This window comes from Trifolium pratense, linkage group LG4 (assembly GCF_020283565.1).
Source record: "Trifolium pratense cultivar HEN17-A07 linkage group LG4, ARS_RC_1.1, whole genome shotgun sequence".
Taxonomy (NCBI): domain Eukaryota; kingdom Viridiplantae; phylum Streptophyta; class Magnoliopsida; order Fabales; family Fabaceae; genus Trifolium; species Trifolium pratense.
This window is the reverse complement of record NC_060062.1, coordinates 44,109,148-44,128,650: the sequence shown is the minus strand read 5'-3', so window position 1 is coordinate 44,128,650 and position 19,503 is coordinate 44,109,148. Positions and strand designations below refer to the sequence as shown.

At 32.1% G+C, this 19,503-nt stretch overlaps 2 protein-coding genes across 3 annotated transcripts; one reads left to right on the top strand and one right to left on the bottom strand.

Moving 5' to 3' along the window:
* Nucleotides 1-423: 423 nt before the first annotated feature.
* LOC123923843 (disease resistance protein RPV1-like) lies at nucleotides 424-5,664 on the top strand. 2 transcript variants are annotated; one of them, XR_006814501.1, is made up of 6 exons: nucleotides 449-1,346; nucleotides 1,473-2,586; nucleotides 2,983-3,258; nucleotides 3,351-4,130; nucleotides 4,620-4,823; nucleotides 4,928-5,068. XR_006814501.1 is itself a non-coding variant. In XM_045976590.1 (5 exons), exons 1-5 carry the CDS (start codon nucleotides 757-759, stop codon nucleotides 5,336-5,338), a joined length of 3,171 nt encoding a protein of 1,056 aa, XP_045832546.1. In that variant the 5' UTR covers nucleotides 424-756; the 3' UTR covers nucleotides 5,339-5,664. The 2 variants fall into 2 exon arrangements, 1 of the variants encoding a protein (XP_045832546.1); XM_045976590.1 differs by lacking the exon at nucleotides 4,620-4,823 and having other exon boundaries at nucleotides 424-1,346; nucleotides 4,928-5,664.
* A 10,941-nt stretch (nucleotides 5,665-16,605) lies between these two features.
* LOC123922731 (serpin-ZX-like) lies at nucleotides 16,606-18,939 on the bottom strand. Its single transcript, XM_045975425.1, has 2 exons — nucleotides 18,451-18,939; nucleotides 16,606-17,397 (listed from the first exon to the last, which is right to left on the bottom strand). Exons 1-2 carry the CDS (start codon nucleotides 18,937-18,939, stop codon nucleotides 16,606-16,608), a joined length of 1,281 nt encoding a protein of 426 aa, XP_045831381.1.
* Between the last annotated feature and the right edge of the window lie 564 nt (nucleotides 18,940-19,503).

The window sequence follows — 19,503 nt, the reverse complement described above, 5'->3', positions numbered from 1 at the left end:
AGTCTTGAGGGTTTGAGTGAGATTGTAAGATGACAAAATTATTTATATTTTCAACTTAGAAATCCATCAAAATTCATCTCAAATAAGAATCCATCAAAATCCATAGATTTTTTAATACCAATAGACATTTTAAAAGTGGGAAGAAATCTCAATAACATATTTTATTGCCCGAAAAAAAAAATATTGAGCGTTTTAATTGAATACCACAAAATTTATTTAACTTTTGTAAAAATCATTATTGAATACCACAAGATTTTTTTGTAGTGAAATATCAAAAAAAATTTATGATGAAAAAGTCTTTTAAAATTCTTTGAAATCTCAATTCAATACACCCCTTAAAATCTCACAAATTGTTTTAAAATCTTCCAGATTTTTTACCAAAATTTTGTTTTTTGTGAAATCTCAATTCAATACAATAGTTAAGGAACGAAAACAGTAATTATCCATTCCATTGACAGAGAGAACAGAGGATGAGTTGCAGAGAAGGTGGAGAGTGTGAAGTTGATGGAGAAGCAGAGAAGAGGGAAGACAAAGATGGAAATTTCAAAAAAAAAAAAAAAAGAAAAGGAAAAGTCGCGTATGTGTTCCTTGCAACCCATTTGGTCACAGTGAGTCGTGACCACATAAAAAGCACGACACGACACGACAAAAACAGTAAGATGTTTTGATATCTGATTATTATGATTTTGTCTTTGTTTTGCATTTGCGCTTTGTCTTGGTAATCATTGACTTAATTGAAATCAATCCATCAAAACAATGTCTTCCTCCTCTGACGATCTACTACTACCGGGGTTTAGGTTCCACCCGACAGAGGAGGAACTTATTTCTTTTTATTTGAGAAACAATTTAAATGGCAAGAATCCATTTAAGTCCGATCATCCATGGATATACGATGTGTTCATAAGTTTCAGAGGGGAGGATACTCGCGCCAATTTCGTTTCTCATCTATATGCTGCACTCTCTAACGCGGGAATCTACACTTTTCTTGACGATAAGAAGCTTAAAAAGGGCAAAAAGCTGGGAACACAACTAAAGAAGGCAATAGAAGGGTCTAGGATATGTATTATTGTTCTCTCACCAAAATATGCAGGATCTAGCTGGTGTCTTGATGAACTGGTACACATCATGGAATGCCAAAAAACTTATGGCCAGGAGGTTATTCCCCTATTCTACTATGTTAATCCGTCGTCTGTCCGTAAACAGACAGGTGATTTTGGAAAAGTCTTGAAACTTACTGGTAACGAGAAGATGAGTAAGGCAAGAAAAACCGAAGCTCTCATGTCCAAGTGGAGGAAGGCACTTAACGATGTTGCAAATCTATCAGGCTTCGATGCCTCCAATTCAAGGTAATCAATACTTATTCGATGATAAAGCCAATTTTTGTTGAGATTAGTATTATTTCATAATTTATGCTCATTCTTTGTCTTTATAATAACTATTATTATTATTTCTATTATTATTTATTACCCAAGGAATGAAGCTGAACTGATAAAGAAACTTACTGAGGACATTTCGACAAAACTAGATATCTCATTGTTGTCTATTACTAAATATCCGATTGGATTGAAATCCTGGGTGCAAACAGTCACCAAGTTTATTGATGATCAATCAAGCAAAGTCTGTATGATAGGGATATGGGGAATGGGTGGATCCGGGAAAACAACGCTGGCCAAAGCCATCTACAATCAAATCCATCGTAGATTCGAGGGTAGAACCAGTTTCATTGAAAGTATTCGAGAAGTTTGTGATAATAGTAATAATAATAGTAAAGGGATTACTCATTTACAACAACAACTTCTTTCCGATCTCCTCAAAATAAAGCAGAAGATTCATAGCATTGCATCGGGGATAACTAAGATCGAGACAAGACTTCGGGGGCAAAATGCTTTCATTGTATTCGATGATGTGACCAAAGCAGATCAATTAGAAAATCTGTGTGCAAATCCTGAGTTGTTTGGTTCAGGAAGTGTATTGATTATTACAACTAGAGATCTACACCTTCTCAAGTCACTTGGTGCTGACCGTGTCTTCACAATGACAGAAATGGACGAAAATCAGTCCTTTGAACTTTTCAGTTGGCATACTTTTCGACAACCAAGTCCTAAAGAAGAGTTTAGTGAACTCTCTAGAAATGTAGTTGCTTATTGCGGAGGATTACCACTGGCTCTTGAAATCCTTGGATCTTACTTATATAAGAGGACGGAACAAGAATGGAAAAGTGCCCTATCAAAATTAGAGAAGATTCCCAACAATCAAGTGCTGCAGAAACTGAGAATCAGCTACGACGGTTTAGAAGATCATACGATAAAGGATATATTTCTTGACATATGTTGTTTCTTCATTGGAAAGAAGAGAGCTTATGTTTCAGACATACTTAATGGCTGTGGACTTCATGCTGATATTGGAATAGCTGTCCTCATAGATCGGAGCCTCCTAAAAGTTGAAAAGAATAACAAGCTCCGAATGCATGATTTGCTACGTGACATGGGAAGAGCAATTGTTGGCGAAAGTTCACCAAAAGAGCCTGCAAAGCATAGTCGATTGTGTTTTCCTGAGGATGTGCTGGAAGTTTTGTCAAATGAAACTGTAAGAACTTTAAAGCATCTTCTATAATTTTTATCAATATCACAAGACTCTTTGTTTGTTTCTGGACTAATTTTTCTATTCATAACTGTCGGCTGAAATTATTTGGATGCATCAGTTGCATTCTCATGTTCATTACAAATGTCCTTAGGCTGCTCCATGGACACCAATGATGACATTTTATAGTAACACGTCGACATGGCAATAAGTTGAAATAAACGAAATAATTGAATATAATCACACATGTCGGTATATTGTCTGACACCGACGTGAGTTAGATACAAGACACACCCTCAGTATCAAGTGTTTGTGGCTTGGTGCTACCTACCTTTCTAGCAAGCAAGCCAAATGATAAACATTTTCCCTTACTTTTATCATATTTTTTTACTTTGCATGCAGGGAACAGAAACTGTTGAGGGATTGAATTTAAAGTTGGAAAGAACAGCCAGAATTAGATTCGGTACTAAAGCTTTCCAGGAGATGAAAAAGCTGAGGCTTTTAAAACTCGATGGTGTTCACCTCATTGGAGATTATGGGTTAATTTCCAATCAACTGAGATGGGTTGATTGGCAACGATCTAACTTCAACTTTATACCGAATGACTTCGAACTAGGAAATCTAGTTGTTTTAGAATTAAAATATAGCAATGTTATACAAGTTTGGCAGGAGACCAAGGTACAATAATTTTTTTTATAACTCAAAGGCTGATGACATTATAATCTGTTGCACCTTTTCATTTCCCATCTTCTTCTCTTATTTTTTCGTAGTTGTTGGAGAAGCTAAAAGTACTCAATCTCAGTCATTCCAAGTACTTGAGAAGCACCCCTGACTTTTCAAAATTACCAAATTTAGAGAAACTCATTATGAAGGATTGTCCAAGTTTGTCCGAGGTACACTCGTCCATTGGAGATCTCAAGAACCTCCTTCTGATAAATTTTAGGGACTGTACAAGTCTTGACAATCTCCCAAGAGAGGTCTATCAATTGATATCAGTGAAAACTCTCATTCTTTCTGGTTGTTCAAAGATTGACAAATTGGAAGAAGATATATTGCAAATGGAATCCTTGACGACTCTAATTGCAACCAATTCTGGTGTTAAAGAAGTGCCCTATTCAATATTAAGATCAAAAAGCATTGCATATATATCTCTATGTGGATATGAAGGATTAACACGTGATGTTTTTCCTTCTCTCATCAAGTCTTGGATGTCACCAACCATAAATTCCCTACCCCATGTTTCTCCATTTGTAGGCAATTCATTGTCTCGAGTTTCCTTGGATATAGTAGAGAGTAATAATATGGGCTATCAATCACCAATGCCTAACATCCTTACAAAACTTCGAAGTGTTTGGGTTCAATGCCACTCAGAGAATCAATTAACTCGAGAATTAAGAAGATTTCTTGATGATCTAAATGATTTGAATTTTGTTGAATTGGAAACAACATCACATGGACCACTGATCTCAAATCTCTGCTTGAGATCACTTGTGATTGGAATGGGGAGCTCCCAAATAGTCATCGATACTCTTGGGAAGACCTTATCACAGGTTTCTTCTCTATCCTTGCATCTCTACTGATATCAATTAAGAGAACATGGAATGATTTTCTTTTTCTTTATTGCATTAAATAGTAATATAAAAGTTTCTGAAAGTGACAAAAAACTTCTATCAGATGAACTAGTATAAATGTTAGGGGTCAGACGTGTAACATAGAAGTGAAGTTAATTTTGAGATAACTACATCCTTTTTTCATTTACTTCATCTCTGTTACATTTATTTGTTTAATGTCTATATTTTAGACACATAAAACATGTTTAACTTTAAAAGGATAATTGTATATACGAGTTAATGTTAAGCTCTACATATTTTTAGTGTTAAGCTAAATGTTGTTATATTGTCACCCTTCATTAGAAAACAATGCTTCAAGTTGTTGCATACGTTGGCTCACATGCCTTTTATATTCATGAAGAAGTGATTTACTTACTAGAATTGACTGCAATAAAATTAAGGCATTTTCTAAAATGTTGATATTATCAGATACTCATCAAAGAGGCGATTGCAAATAGCAGTAACGTGCTAGACAGTTGAGCAAGTTTACAAAAACACCATTTGTACAGAATGATAAGATCATAGACCTGAGAGAGAAATTGCAGACAAACATATATGTTACGGTTGTTATTGTGAAAGCTGAATTGTTGGAAATCGGAGGAATTACATTGCCTGTTTTAATTCGATTAACTTGTATGTTTTTGTGTTATTTCGCCACAATAAATGGCGCACAAAATGTCCATTTGCATAAAATAATTGGAATTACATATATAACTAAGCATATGTTCATGATGCAGGGATTGTCAACTAATGATTCTACTGCTTCTTTCCTTCCGGGTGATAATTATCCTTCTTGGTTAGCCTATAAGTGCAAAGGATCTTCAGTACATTTCAAAGTGCCTGAGAATAGTGATCGCTGCATAAAGGGAATAGCTTCATGTGTTCTTTATTCATCAACACCCGAACAACCGGCAAATGAATGTCTCACTAGTGTCTTGATCATTAATTACACAAAATTCACTATCCAGATTTACAAGCGAGAAACAGTAATGTCGTTCAACGATGAAGATTGGCAAGGTGTAATATCAACTTTAGGATTTGGTGACAGTGTGGAGATTTTTGTAGCTATTGGTCATGGATTGGATGTTAAGGAGACGGCTGTCTATCTAATATATGATCCATCTACAAATGCAAAATTGGAGCCATAGCCATCACCTAATGTGAAGACATAGCCATCACCTGAAGAGGAAGTACAATCATTGCCTGATGTTAAAGTAGAACAATCTCTTATTGTCATGAATGGGAGTGGGAGAATGTTTATTATGCTTGCTTCAGAATTGAGATCGCAGCAATTTTTGATCGGGCAGATCTATTGTCTTAATAGTCTGTCGCAGGTGTTGTGTATATTTGTTAAGAGTGTTGTTGAAAATGTATTAGAATCTTTATATTTATTGTATAGGACTATAATATAGATGCATTGTCTCATATCATATAAATTGAGATAATATTTCATATATTTATTTTGTATTTATTATCTTCTGTTTATTGAAAATTAAATTTTACTCTGTGGTGTAGTTTAAGACACACAAATTTAGGGTATGAAGTCTTTGTTTCTCTCATTCAAAGTTCCATTTCTAACGATTCTGATGGTTACTTCAGATAAAACAAACAAATTTTACTCGATCAAATTATCTTTTTGAATATAACCCTGGTGCAGCAGAATTGTACCTGACAAATTTAGGCAATTAATAATGGTGTGTGATTTGCTTGCATAACAATTCATGAGATGTCAGTCTTTGTATATGGCAAATTTTGTTGTTTGCATAGAATGACAAACTTCTGTTAAGTATGATTTTCATGCATAAAATTTGTTCTTTAATTTAAATGAGAAACTTCTGTTAAGTGTGATTTGCTTGTATAGAAAGAAAAAAAAAAGTTACATGTCTTCATGTAACTTAAGGACAAATTAAGGTTTTCTTGCCACAGGGAACAAAAGCTATTGAAGAATTGGTTTTGCAGTTGCAAATTAAGGACAAGTAGTAGATTTTTACTAGAGGCACAGAAGATCCATACTTTTATTTATAATAACCATAATAAGATGGCACCATAATACAAAGTTAACACACAAAAGTAAATTATAGTATATTATATCCACAAGACATATATCCCAAGAAGAGACCCTGCCCTGCCCATAAAGGTTATTTAGCTATAAAGTTGTGATGTAAAATTACCCTCTTACCCATCACAATATTATTTTAGATAGATATATATTATATATAGATATAGTCATATAGATATATATATATTAATAACTCACACAAGCAAGCCATGACTTGAATATATATCTCTGATCATGGAAGATGACCTGCATGGTGAAGAGCCTCACTGCTACCAGGAGGTCCAGGACAAAACTTCGCATCATCAGAAGGACAAAACATCTTATACAAAGGCCAAAGGAAAGGATTACCCCTACACACATCACCGAAAATCATACAATCAATACACTCTACAAACTTTCGAGAATTATAGACATCGTCTTCTTTCTTTGGTGGATTACCAGTTCCAACACCCTCAGCACCATAACCATCAAGAAACATTGCCACAACAAGGAGAATTAGAACAAGTGAACCACTGATTTTTCCCATAGTGATTTATGAATGACAATATTTTTATTTTCTTTTCTTATCAGTATTGTTTTGCATGGAATGTAATTGACCTGAAATCACTCAAATTTATAGAACTGTTAATTTCCTTAAATTTAAAGTAAATGAATTAATTATGAGTTTGCGTGACAAAATTATTTTCTCAAAAATATGGTATAATAGTAGGTGAAAACCATGTGGTGTGGAGCGTTAGTGTTAAATATTATTTCTTTTTATGATTGTGGTTTAAGGTTGACTACTTAATTAATTAAACAACTTCAAAGGAATTAAAATAAATGATACAGCCTAATTAAGCTCATATCCAACTCCAAGACTCCACAGTATGGCTATCTTTTCTGTTGTATGGCGTTAGCGTTAGTGTTCATTTTTGTTGTATGGCGTGGCATATGGTTTTCGGATCCATAGTGTTAATTACTAAGGTTGACCAATTGATTATTACAGAAGGAATAAAAATAAATTAATAGTGTCCACAAATTAATTGTGCCAATCAGTAAAAATGTCAAAATAGTTAGGTCGAGGACGCCGTAGTCGAAGTTTGAACCCCAATTTTTCATTTCATTTATCTACCAAATGGCATTATTGTTGATACGGCTATGGAACTAGCACCGAGAAACCGTGTAACATACAAAGAGAAATTCGTCGAAAAAAACTTCATGTTTTGATATTGATCAATGATGACATAACGATGACATAACATTCCACACAATGAATTACAGTACTACATTAGACATATACTTAAGGATTGCAATAGGTAGGGTACTATAGTACCCATTCTCATATCTACGGATTCAAAAAATACCTGTATTCATACCTGTGTGGGTAACAAATTTTGTCCCCGTCCCCATATTCTATGGGTACCTAAGTACTCGTACCTATTAGCCGCATTTTTACTAAAAATAAATTGATCAATTATAAAATATCATATCATTTTAACATAATTAAAAAAATCTCAAAGATTTTAATATTGATTAATGAAAATTTTAAACAAAATTATTACTAAACTTATGTTAAAGTTATATTTATGCTAAATATTCACGTTACTTTTGTATAATTATGTTATAAATAAATATTTTTATTAAAAATATGTAATAGTTTAATGGATTTAATTGATATGCACCGACGGTGTAAAATAATTTTACGCTGTCAACCGATACCAACTGTGTTTACCGCCACATCACCCCACTTCACCCCACTTTCTTGACATGACATGGCAAAATGATGGTTATTTATTGGACGACCGTGTAAAACTATATTACACCGTCGGTGCATATCAATTAAACTATAGTTTAATATTGTATTGTTTTAAGAGTTTAATTTTTGTGCACTGTCGGTGTAAAGATTTTTTACACATACATTCAATAATGCGTTGCCATATCATTTAATGAATGTGACACATCATGTGTTTTTAATTACCATACATGATGTGTCGGTATATTATTGGACGCGTGTGTAAAATAACTTTACACTGACGGTGCATATAAATTAAATTCTTGTTTTAAATTGATTTACATATATATTATTATATAATAATATAAATAAAATAAATAAATATATATTATGTTATGTGGGTATCGGGCAGGGTGGGTACTAAGGTATCCGTACCCGCACCCATTCATTTTTGTGGGTAATTACCCATACCCGTACTCAAAATGCGGGTTTTTATCCTACCCATTGTGGGTAATTTTTGCGAATATCCTCTGGGTATGAGTTAAATTGTCATCCCTGTAAATACTAATGTTTTCAAATGGTACCCAATTAGACATGTTGGACTTAGGCAAATGGTACCCCAATATTCTGTTTGGTACATTAGTTATTAGAAATTTCATGTGGGATGTTCATGGTTCGAACTAAAGCCTCTATGTGATGTTCCTGCCAACTGAGCTAAGTTCAAGAGGACAGATGTCTTAATTATAATAATGGATAGAGGCAGTAAGAGGAATCCGCAAATTAATTAAAGGGTAAATAGGGTTTTACCCCCCTGCAAAATAGGTCAGTTTTACGTTACCCCTTGCAATTTTTTTTTTGTGATTACCCCCCGTAAAATGAAGATTTCATCATTTACCCCCCTCAGTCGATAACATGGATGCTGACTGGACAAAATTGATGACGTGGCACGTACAAGTGGAATTAATTTATTTTATATTTATTTTTTTATTGTCAATTCATTAATGAATGCATAATTATTATTTTTTTAATTAAAAAAACTGAAAAAAAGAGAAAAAACGATAGTAATTAGGGTTGAAGGTTCATTTTCTTCAATATTGTTATAATTTCATTTTTCTCTCCAAAAAAATCAACAACAACAAAAGTTATCTCCTCTCTAGGAAAAGAAAATCAATCAACACACCAATATACTCAACACCTAAATCTTCATCACTTACTTATTCATCATCTTCAAACCCAAATCTTCATCACTCTTTGGAAAGTTTAAATTTTTTGTTACTTTGGCTTAGTTTTGTATCGTATAGTTGTGGTTATAGAAGAGAAATAATTTAGGGTTGTTAATAAGATGTGAAATTTGAGAGAAATTTGGGTAAGAAGATTTTGTTGATTGTGTGAGATTTGATTTGTGATTACACCGAGAAGATTAAGAACAAGAATGTTTATAAATAAATTCTATTAACAATTTTCTTAATTTCTTTTTCTTTTTGAAAAATTAATAATTATATTAAGTTATTTATCTACGTGGCACAAAAACTTTAATAAAAAATGAATGAAAAGCCACACATGCATCACACGTCATCAATTTTGTCCAGTCAACATCCATGTTGTCGACTGAGGGGGGTAAATAATGGAATCTTCATTTTACAGGGGGTAATCACAAAAAAAAAATTTACAGGGGGTAACGCAAAACAGACCTATTTTGCAGGGGGTAAAAGCCTATTTACCCTTAATTAAAAAACTTTTTTAAAAACCCTTCTTTATAAGCCAAAAAATTTCTACTACATAATATGAGTGCCGATTTAACTTGGTGCTAAATTGGTGAAACACTCCACCATATTGTGTCCTGGATCGTCTAAGAGCATTGTTTATGGATTCAAATTCTAAACAAAGAAATTATATATTGAAAAAGTTGACAATTTGAATTTCTAATACACTAATTGTACAATTTTCTACAAAGATTCATAACTTAGATAATTAAATAATTTTTTGATGATTTTGGAATCTAAAAAACTATTTGTGTCTTCATACAACTAAACTATTTGTTTTGTAATTCCGTTTACCCCAACCTCTATTCATCTTGTGCAGAGACCAGTTATTATAATATTTTGTCGTTCAAAAAAAAAAAAAAGACCGAGCTTACCCTGCAGCTCTATGGTCTCTCTTTGTGTCATAGGAAACAAAAGTCATTTAAGGATTGATTTTGATATTGCAAAGGATAAGTTGAGTTTCTTAGAGGGACTTAAGAGTGAAGATCCTAAATATAAGTATACTCAACAAACATAACTTATACTTTTATTTATAACCATAATAACATACCATCATTACCATAGTACAAATTTCATAGCACAAATAAAATATATCCTTAACAAGACATAAACCCAATGCAAGAGGCCCTGCCCTGCCCATAAAGGTTATTTAGCTAATTTTTTTTTATGTTATATGAATATAACACATACAAGCTATGGCTACACAAATGATAAGTGATCATGGAAGAAGACCACTTTCAGGTTGAGGAGCCTCACTAGAAGCAATGTAATTACTTGTGAGAACATTAGGAGTACAAAATGTATGATACAAAGGCCAAAGGTAAGTATTATCCAAACACACTTTATAGAAAATCAAACAATCTACACACTTTCCAAACTTTTGAGATTTGTAAATGTCATCTTTCTTCAGTGGATTACCTCTTGCTGCACCCTCAACATTATAACCATTCAAAAATATTGCCACAACAAGGAGAACTAGAACAAGTGAAACAATGGATTTTCCCATAGTGTATGTATATATGAATGAGTATTTTTTTTCCTTCTTATGAATATTGTTTTGCATGGAATGAAACTGGCTTCAAACCACTCCAATTTATAGACAAATATTAATTTCTTTAAATTTGGTTTTTTTATCGGTAGATGAAGTGTAAAATATATACCACTGAAACAAATACACGTTGCGAGGTTTTGGGTTCGAATGTAAATGAAGGTATCGAGCTTAAAATATCGGCATTGTCAGTTGATATATGACTTATGAACGAATCAAATATGGCTCTGCATGAGGAAAATTATTTTTACAAAGTTATTGACTTGTTATTTTTTGGGCCATTAATTATGCATTTGTCACCACTTGTCATATGGACTAAGGTCTGCATGCCTCTAAGACCCCCATACCACACCCACCTGGATTTTTGTTTGTTTTCATATGGTAGTATAATTGAGACAGTTGAAGAACTTGTATCGAGAACCCGTGTAACGTAACGTGCCATGAGAAATTGTTCCAAAAAATCTACATTAGCTATTTTTTTTTTTGACAATAAAAAAAAAATGATATTCATTCATTCAAATTGATAGATTACATCAAATACAACCACATAATTAACATCGCTAAAAACGTAAAGGATGAATCTGCGAACAAAACTCACAGCATCCGAGTTAATAGCATACAACGGCAAAATGCCTACTACAAATAATATGATAAAGTTAAAGTCACCGAAGTATCCATGCCTCCGGATCTGCAGCGTTGAAGCCCAAATCATTGGTTGAATCTGTAATTGACTGAAGCCGGTCTTTTCAATAGAAATCAAATGAACACCGCACAATACGGGACAACAAAAACGTCGCACAAGACGACGAACAACACAACGCCGCACTCAGACGGCGAAATCACAAAAAAGAAAACACAAAAGAAAAATTTGATCAATGTGAAGACTGAAGATCACTTATTTAAATAAAAAAGAAAAGGAAAAATAATTATGAGGGGTGATTTTGGGTCAAAAATTGACCCTAAAATCACCCCTCCTTGATAGATCAAGAAGAAAAAAAAAACTAGATTAAGGTGGGCGGCGGCTATCAAGAAAAGGAGAAGAAAGGTTGAGCCTTGACAAAGAATTGTTAGAGAATGTTAGAATCCGTAAATTCTATGATTTCATGAAACTCTACATTAGCTATTATTGTCTCTGATTCAAATTAAATTATATGTTTGATCATTTCGCACGTACGATTTAAGAAAAATATAATAATTAAAGAGAGTGAATGCGACTTTAATTTAATTGTTTTTAAAAAATATTAATTGTTGTCGTAAAAATAGTAATGATTGGAGGATATCTCTATTATATATATATATAGCGAGATTAGCTTTCTTGTTCATTCTCATAAATATTGCTTAGGTGTCATTTAATTAGAGAGATTTAATTGAATCTTTCTAAAAAAAGATTTTAAAAAAAAAGAATAAAAAAAAATATCTTCTCAATAAAATTTTAAAAAACACAAGAAGAAAAACTAAAAAATCTTCGTATTTCACTTATTTGTTGGATTGATTGTTGGGTATATACAAATTAAGTTGTAAAAATAATTAAAAACTAAATTAATCGGATATATATAACATATACAAAGTTATGTTCTATTATATATACAGAACTGCAGTCTCAGTGCATATCATAATTGTTAAATTCATTCCTTATATAATGATGCTTCAAAACCCCGTTTTTCCCATTTTTCTATAATTGATGGTTAATTTTGATAGGATGGATATCAAGTTGGATACGGAGGTGCTAACAAATAATTTTGTTGGCTAAGGTCAATACTAGAGCATTTTTATTTTGCTTTTTTTTACTCAATTATTTATGATTTTTTTTTAATTTATTGTTGAAAGACTTTATATTGTTCAAAATATTATTTTTTCGGCAAACTTATTGTTAAATTTTTAATGTAGCAAACATGACAAAGATGAGTTCTTATAGTGGATGGATTGACTTATTCATGGCGGTGGGAGTTTTTGTGAGATGAATGAAAATATCCAATGGTGGGTGTGAGGAATTCATGGCGGTGAGTTGCCATAATTGAAGATAAATGGCAGAGAAAAAATCCATTCACAGAGAGGAAGATGAATACAGTTTCAAGGCGGTGTTTGTTAACCGTGTAATTTTTTTAATGACAACGAAAGAAGTATCCAATGGCGGGTTTTGAAATATCAAAGGACAAGTAGAGTTTCCCAGAGAGACTAAAGAGTGAAAATTCTATATCTAAGTTATTCAAATCAATGTACTTGACAAACATCCCTTAACAAGACATAAATTCTATAATCGTAATAACATGCCACCATTACTATAATACAAAATTCAAAGTACAAAATAAAATATATCTATTCTGAATAAGACATAAATTCAAGAAGAGGTCATGCCTTACCCATAAAGGTTGTTTAGCTATAAAAGTTTGATCATACATATAATTCATAACATGAAAAGTGATCTTCTATGATCATAGAGACATAAACTTATGGAAAAATACCACTTTTAGGTTGAGGAACATCACTACTATTTGGTGTGATATTGGTACTTGTGTGATGATTTAAGTACAAAATTCATAATACATTTTCCAAAGGTAAGGATTAAATGAGCACATTTTTTGCAAAATCAAACAATCTATACACGTTCTTCCAAACTTTTGAGGTTTGTAAATACCATCATTTTTCATCTTTTGATTACTTTTTCCGGCACCCTCAACATTACAACCATTCAAAAACGTTACCACAACAATGATACCTAGAACAAGTGAAGCAGTGGCTTTTTCCATATAGTGTATATATATGAATGAGTTTTTCTTTTTCCTTCTTCTTATAGATATTGTTTTGCATGGATTAAAAGTGGCTTCAAATCACTCCTCTTTATAGGGAACTATTGATTTTCTCAAAATGAAAATTGAATGACTATGTTTGAGAAAAATTAAGATGATGACTTTAAGGCCATCAATTATTCATTATTCATTTATTATCACTTGTCAACAATGGTCTGCATGCATGCCTCAGGATCTCACACCACACCTACGTGGATTCCTTTTGTTTTCATATATGTGTAACTAGTATCCGGACCCGTGCCAAGCACGGGTTAAAAAGTGACTATAAAAATTAAGATTTTAATATTTTAAATTTTATAATTATCTAACACAAAAAATGATAAATTACACTAATATATGTATGTTTAATAAGTCACCAAATTTTTTTGTCTTTAAAAATATGTGTAACAAATTTTGCTACTTCAAAAATTAAAATGTCAATAATTAAATAATGACTAAAATTTTGGAAAAAACAAATAAGCCCAAAAAATCATTTTTTTTAATAAGGGATCTAAATTTTACTTTTATGAAAATATGAAGACCAATATACATTTAAATTTATTTTTATTACAAAAACAATTTAACACAATTCAAATTTGCTGCGCACATAAAATAAAGTAGAGTAGTTACATTCGAAGATCATCTTTTTATTTCTAAACTTTTGACTTTCTGCATTTTATTTAAAGTAAATTAGTTACATGCGAATATCATTTTTTTCTTACGGTTAGCCTGACATAATTCGGTTCTTACTTTATCCTTACTCAATCATCGGAAGTTGGACACTTCCTCTATTTTTACTCGATGTGGCCTCCAGGAAACGACTTTCCTTCATTGTGTTCAGGACTATACATTCTCTATAAACCTTTGGCACCACATTGAATTCAATGACTGAACTTTCTTCTCTATAATTGACGCACATGATTGGCTCAAGGTTGGCTCCATGTGTCCCCAAGTTAATTCCTTCTCGGCTGGTGTTTGGTGTATAGAGATATCATAATTTAATTTATTTAAACAATGAATCTTGTCCTTAAATCAGCTATCCTTCAACATCCAGAGCTTGGTCGAGATTTTCACGTCTTTTTTCTCCTCTAATCACGTTGGTACAGGTTCATCAAATGGAACAATGAAAACTTCTCTTGGTGGTCCTCAACGTTGACTGTAGTTGTTTAGGTTCCCCGATTAGAGCTAGTTATGAGGGTCTTATCAGATACAATTTATATTTTTACTTACCGGACTTTTCTGGCTTCATTCGTGAGTCGTTTGACATGATGCTTGCGAAACTTTATGTTGTTTATAGAGGTCTTACATTGGCCAAAAACTTGATTTTCTATCGGTAATTACTCCCAAGCACGGGCTAGAAAGGCCTAATTGATTTTTACAAATTTAACAATTATTGTGTGATTTATATATTATTATTCTTTATTTTGAAATTAATTTTTTTTATGCTATTTTTTTTTGTTTAATTTTATGCTAAAATTTTATTAAGACAAAAAGAAATAGATTAAAACTAAGGGACGTAAATCGAAACGGCGATTTTTTTCTTCGATTTTTCCAATTTTAAAATTTTGTAGTATATCAGTTTTCAACCCGATATGGATCGGACATAGACACCGTTCAACTGATCGGACCAACCGGTTTAGTCCGATTTTAAAACTCGCTTGATTTAAGTTCATAAGAAAACTGAAAAAAAAAATCATAATTTAAAAGAAAACGAAAACGACATGAAAAATATGAGAAAAATGAGTATGCACTAAAGGTGTAAAATAATTTTATATTGTCAACCAATAACAACCATGTTTTCCGTCACTTCACCCCATTTTGTTGATATGACATGTCAAATTGACAATTTTTTATTACATGATAGTGTAAAATTATTTTACACTGTCAGTGCATCTTCATTAAACTCAAAAAATATTACACAATAGAATTTGAAGTAGAAGAGACTAACCAAAGTTTAAGTAGACAACACTTCAAGTGAAAATTTACTTTTTAAAGTTTGAACCGAATAGTAGTCCCCATATTAATTAACAAAAAAAAAAAAATAGTCCCTTGTATTATTATATGAGTAAAAATATAAGCCTTATATTAATATATGTGTAAAAAAAATAAGCCTCATATAAATTACAAAAAAATTTCTCATAATATCATTAGTAAAATAAATATGAAACAAAATATTAAATAAATATAGAACCATGTATAACTTATATCATTTAATTGTACACGTCAATATCCTCTTGATTAGGCATGACAATGGGTAGAGTATGAGTAGAGTACTATAGTACTTATCCTCATACCCGCAGTTTGAAAAAATACATATACTCGTCCCCAAACCCTGCATGGGTAACAACCTTTGTACCTGTGCCCATACCCTATGGGCACCTAAGTACCCATACCCGTACCCGTTACCCGCATTTTTGCCGATGTTAAATAATTATGCAGTTTTGGCAACAATATTTTTTCAACGAAAATCAATTTATTGTCAAAAATATAGATGTAGCAACAATCTTTATAAATTGTGCGCGAGAAAATTTGGGGGGTACGTAAGAAAAAATTGGGGGTGCACGAGAAAATCTGGGGTGTGCTAAGTATATGGGGGGCGCTAAGCAATTTGAGGGGTTCGTTAAGCAATTTTCATTATTTATGTATGGTGCATAAGGAAAAAGCTTATGCACCATAACCACTCCTAAGATGCCACATGGTAAAAATGATATTTAAATGGTGGAACCTGAATTTTAGTTATTAAATAGAACGGTTTAAAAAATGTGTTAGAAAATATGTTATATTTATATGATGTATAAGGTTTTATCCAAAGGAAAAAAACTAATTGTAAAAGGACAAAATTCACATAATAATGTAAAAACATTTGTTTATTACTAATTTAAGACCTAAATAATAATGAAAAATATAACATCAATTAAAATATCCTATCAAAACTTAATCAAACTCAAAAGAACAACAACCACTAAGATAATTTCCTATTACGAATGAGTTTCCCTCTTTATCTGTGTGTGTGTGTGATGGAATTGATTTCTGCAGGGAAAGTCAAAGTCAGGATCCATTAACAAGAGGATTAAGCATTTGTCCCATGAAGAGAATTGTTCCGGTCGAATCTTCTCTAATTAAAAATAAGAAAGGATGATCAGCTACAAAGTCTAGTAGTTTAGTTGAAATAGACGCACACTTAGACTTCACAATAGCAACAGTGGCTGCCGCAGCTTCTGTTCCTTTCTCATTTACTTCAATGAAAGACTTGTGAATTATGTTAGAAACATAAAGCATTTGACTCGTCGTAGGAGAGTCGACAATTTTCGTCAAACCTCCGGCAGAGAAAGGTAAAAGCACACCTAACTTCTTCATCGTATTAGTAGCTTCAAACTCAAATGAAAACTTGAATTTAGGAATTCTGAAGTCGCCTACTTTCACTTTTTTGAAAGGAAGCTTGCAGTTTAGTAACTCAGGATTAGAAGCTACCTTCTTAACCAAAGTTGGCAAGCCTTTTTTTTCATTTGGAAGAAAAATGTACATAGAGAATTGACGCTTATCTTTTCCTTGCGCATAAGGAAGACGAAGAACTTTAAAATCATCGGAAACACCGATAAATTGTTGCTTCTTGCTGGTCATGAAGGGAACCTTGACTGACTTGCCATTCAAAAGGTGAAATTTATTGCGTTTCGTTTTCGAAGCTTCAAACTCCTCTTTCCATGTTCCTTTAAAGTACAGTGCATTTGCAAAGATGAGCTTGCTTGAGTTGTTGACTAACCCTAGAGGAAGAATGTTTTTAATAAGGCCATTTGTCTCTTTTTCAACCCACATATTCACTTCTTTAGTCACTTCAATAGCCTTTAAAACCATATAAAATTGAAAGGTTAGTTACACATAGCTCAATTGAATTTTTTTAATATAAGAAGTTAATAACTTTTTGTCTGTCTAATTTTCACATATATACTACGTATGTTGCAAATAATTGGTTGGATGTTAGAAAACACTAAAGAGCAAAGACATGAAAGTAGTATTTGTCAAATCAAATTAAAATTTTGGTAGTGATTAAAGTCATGAAGTTACAAGGATGAGATGAGTAGTTCAATTGGTTGAACTAGTTAAAAGTTAAAACGTTGGAGGTATAAGGTTCAAGTCTTAATCAGGTATAAAAAACAAACATAACAATTAATATACTAACAATTTCCCATTAAAAAAAAAATCATGAAGTTGTACGATAAAAATACTTAGATAATTCATACCACAAAATATATTCATACTTATTAGTGATGAACAGAATATACATGCACAAAGGTTGTCAAAACATTGAACTTCTCATTCCATGTTCCTTGAAAGTACGGTGCATTTGCTAAGATTTAATTTGTTGAGCCGGGTTTATTTATTCTCATAAAATTAAATGTAAATTGTATATAATTTTATCTATCTCCACTTTTATCAATAAGCTATAATATATCAATGAAAATTATTTGTACATCTTCACATGAAACTTATTTCAAGAAAAATACAAACACACATATTATTAATGAAAATTATTTGTGCATCTTCCCATGAAACTTATTTCAAGGAAAATACAAACACACATATTATTAATAAAAATTATTTGTACATCTTCCCTTAAAACTTATTTTAAGGAAAATACAAAACACATGCTCCAAATTAATATGTTTTTGTTTTTCTTTTGCTTCAAAAGAAAATATTTTTGATTTTCTTAATAATTGTGATTTTTTGTTTTTCCCCTAATAATTTAGGACGGAAGGAGTATATCTAACCATTAAATATATCATCAATTTATTAAACATGAAACACTAACTAAGCTTAAAATTATTAAACATGAAATGAAACAAATGTAGGACATGCTTTGCAGTGAAAAGAAGGAGATATACAAAGTATACATACCTTGTTTATGAAATCAACGGAAGCCAAAGTGGCCTCATAATCAGAAGACACAATTTGTTTGAAGGAAGGTTGAAGAGAAAGGGTTTTTTCCACCCACACGCCATTGGTAGAAGAGAGGCGAGGTCCGCCAATAGGAGCAGCGTCTTTGAGTATGACGGAAACGAGTTGAGAGAAGAAGGAATTGAGACGATCTACGGATTCAAAACGGAGAAAGTCAAGAAGTTGTTGGTGTGTGCGACCCTCAGAGCCAGCAGCGATGATGCTAAGAATAACTTGTAGCGAGAGTGGAGAAAATACAATGTTTTTCTCGTTGGATTTGTTAGCGAAGATATGTTCGGCCATGGTTAGGGAAACGTTTCTTTGGTTGGTGCTTGATGCGTGGAGGAAATCCGTAGTTGTTTCGAGTGAAACATTCTTCTTTGTTTGGTTGGTGCTTGATTTTGAATTCACTCTTTTCCGTTTTTTGCTTGATTGATGCTGGAGATCCATTCTTCTATAAATTGCAAAATACAACAACTTAAAAAATTAAGCAAAGATGTAAACAGAATAGAACGGCACAAGGAACACTTTAAATAGTAATAGTAATATAGCATGAACTTCTTTTTAGGGTTCAGAATATGTACCGAAACTTTAGGCCCAAGTCAGAATAAAATTTTAATGAAGAGAGAAACAAATCTATATAGTTTTTTTTTTTCTTTTTTTTTTTTACAATAAATCAATTTAAGGGTGTGTTGAATTGAGATTTTAAGAAACAATTCTATTAAAAAAAATCTTGAAGATTTTAAAAGATTGTATAAGAATTGTCCCGACTTTTAAGACTTTTTTTACCATCATGATTTTTTTAATTTGGATTTTGATCGGATTATGGCACAAATTATCAAGATTTCGAAAGATTTTGTGGATTTTTAAAAGGACAAAACTTAGGTATTGTACACTAAGTCTTGTTCATCCTGTTTCCCAATTAAAAATTGACATCGTGATTATGCTATATATATATTTTTTAAAAAATATTTTAGAAACAAACTTGAAAAAATGATACAATGGTGTAATTCT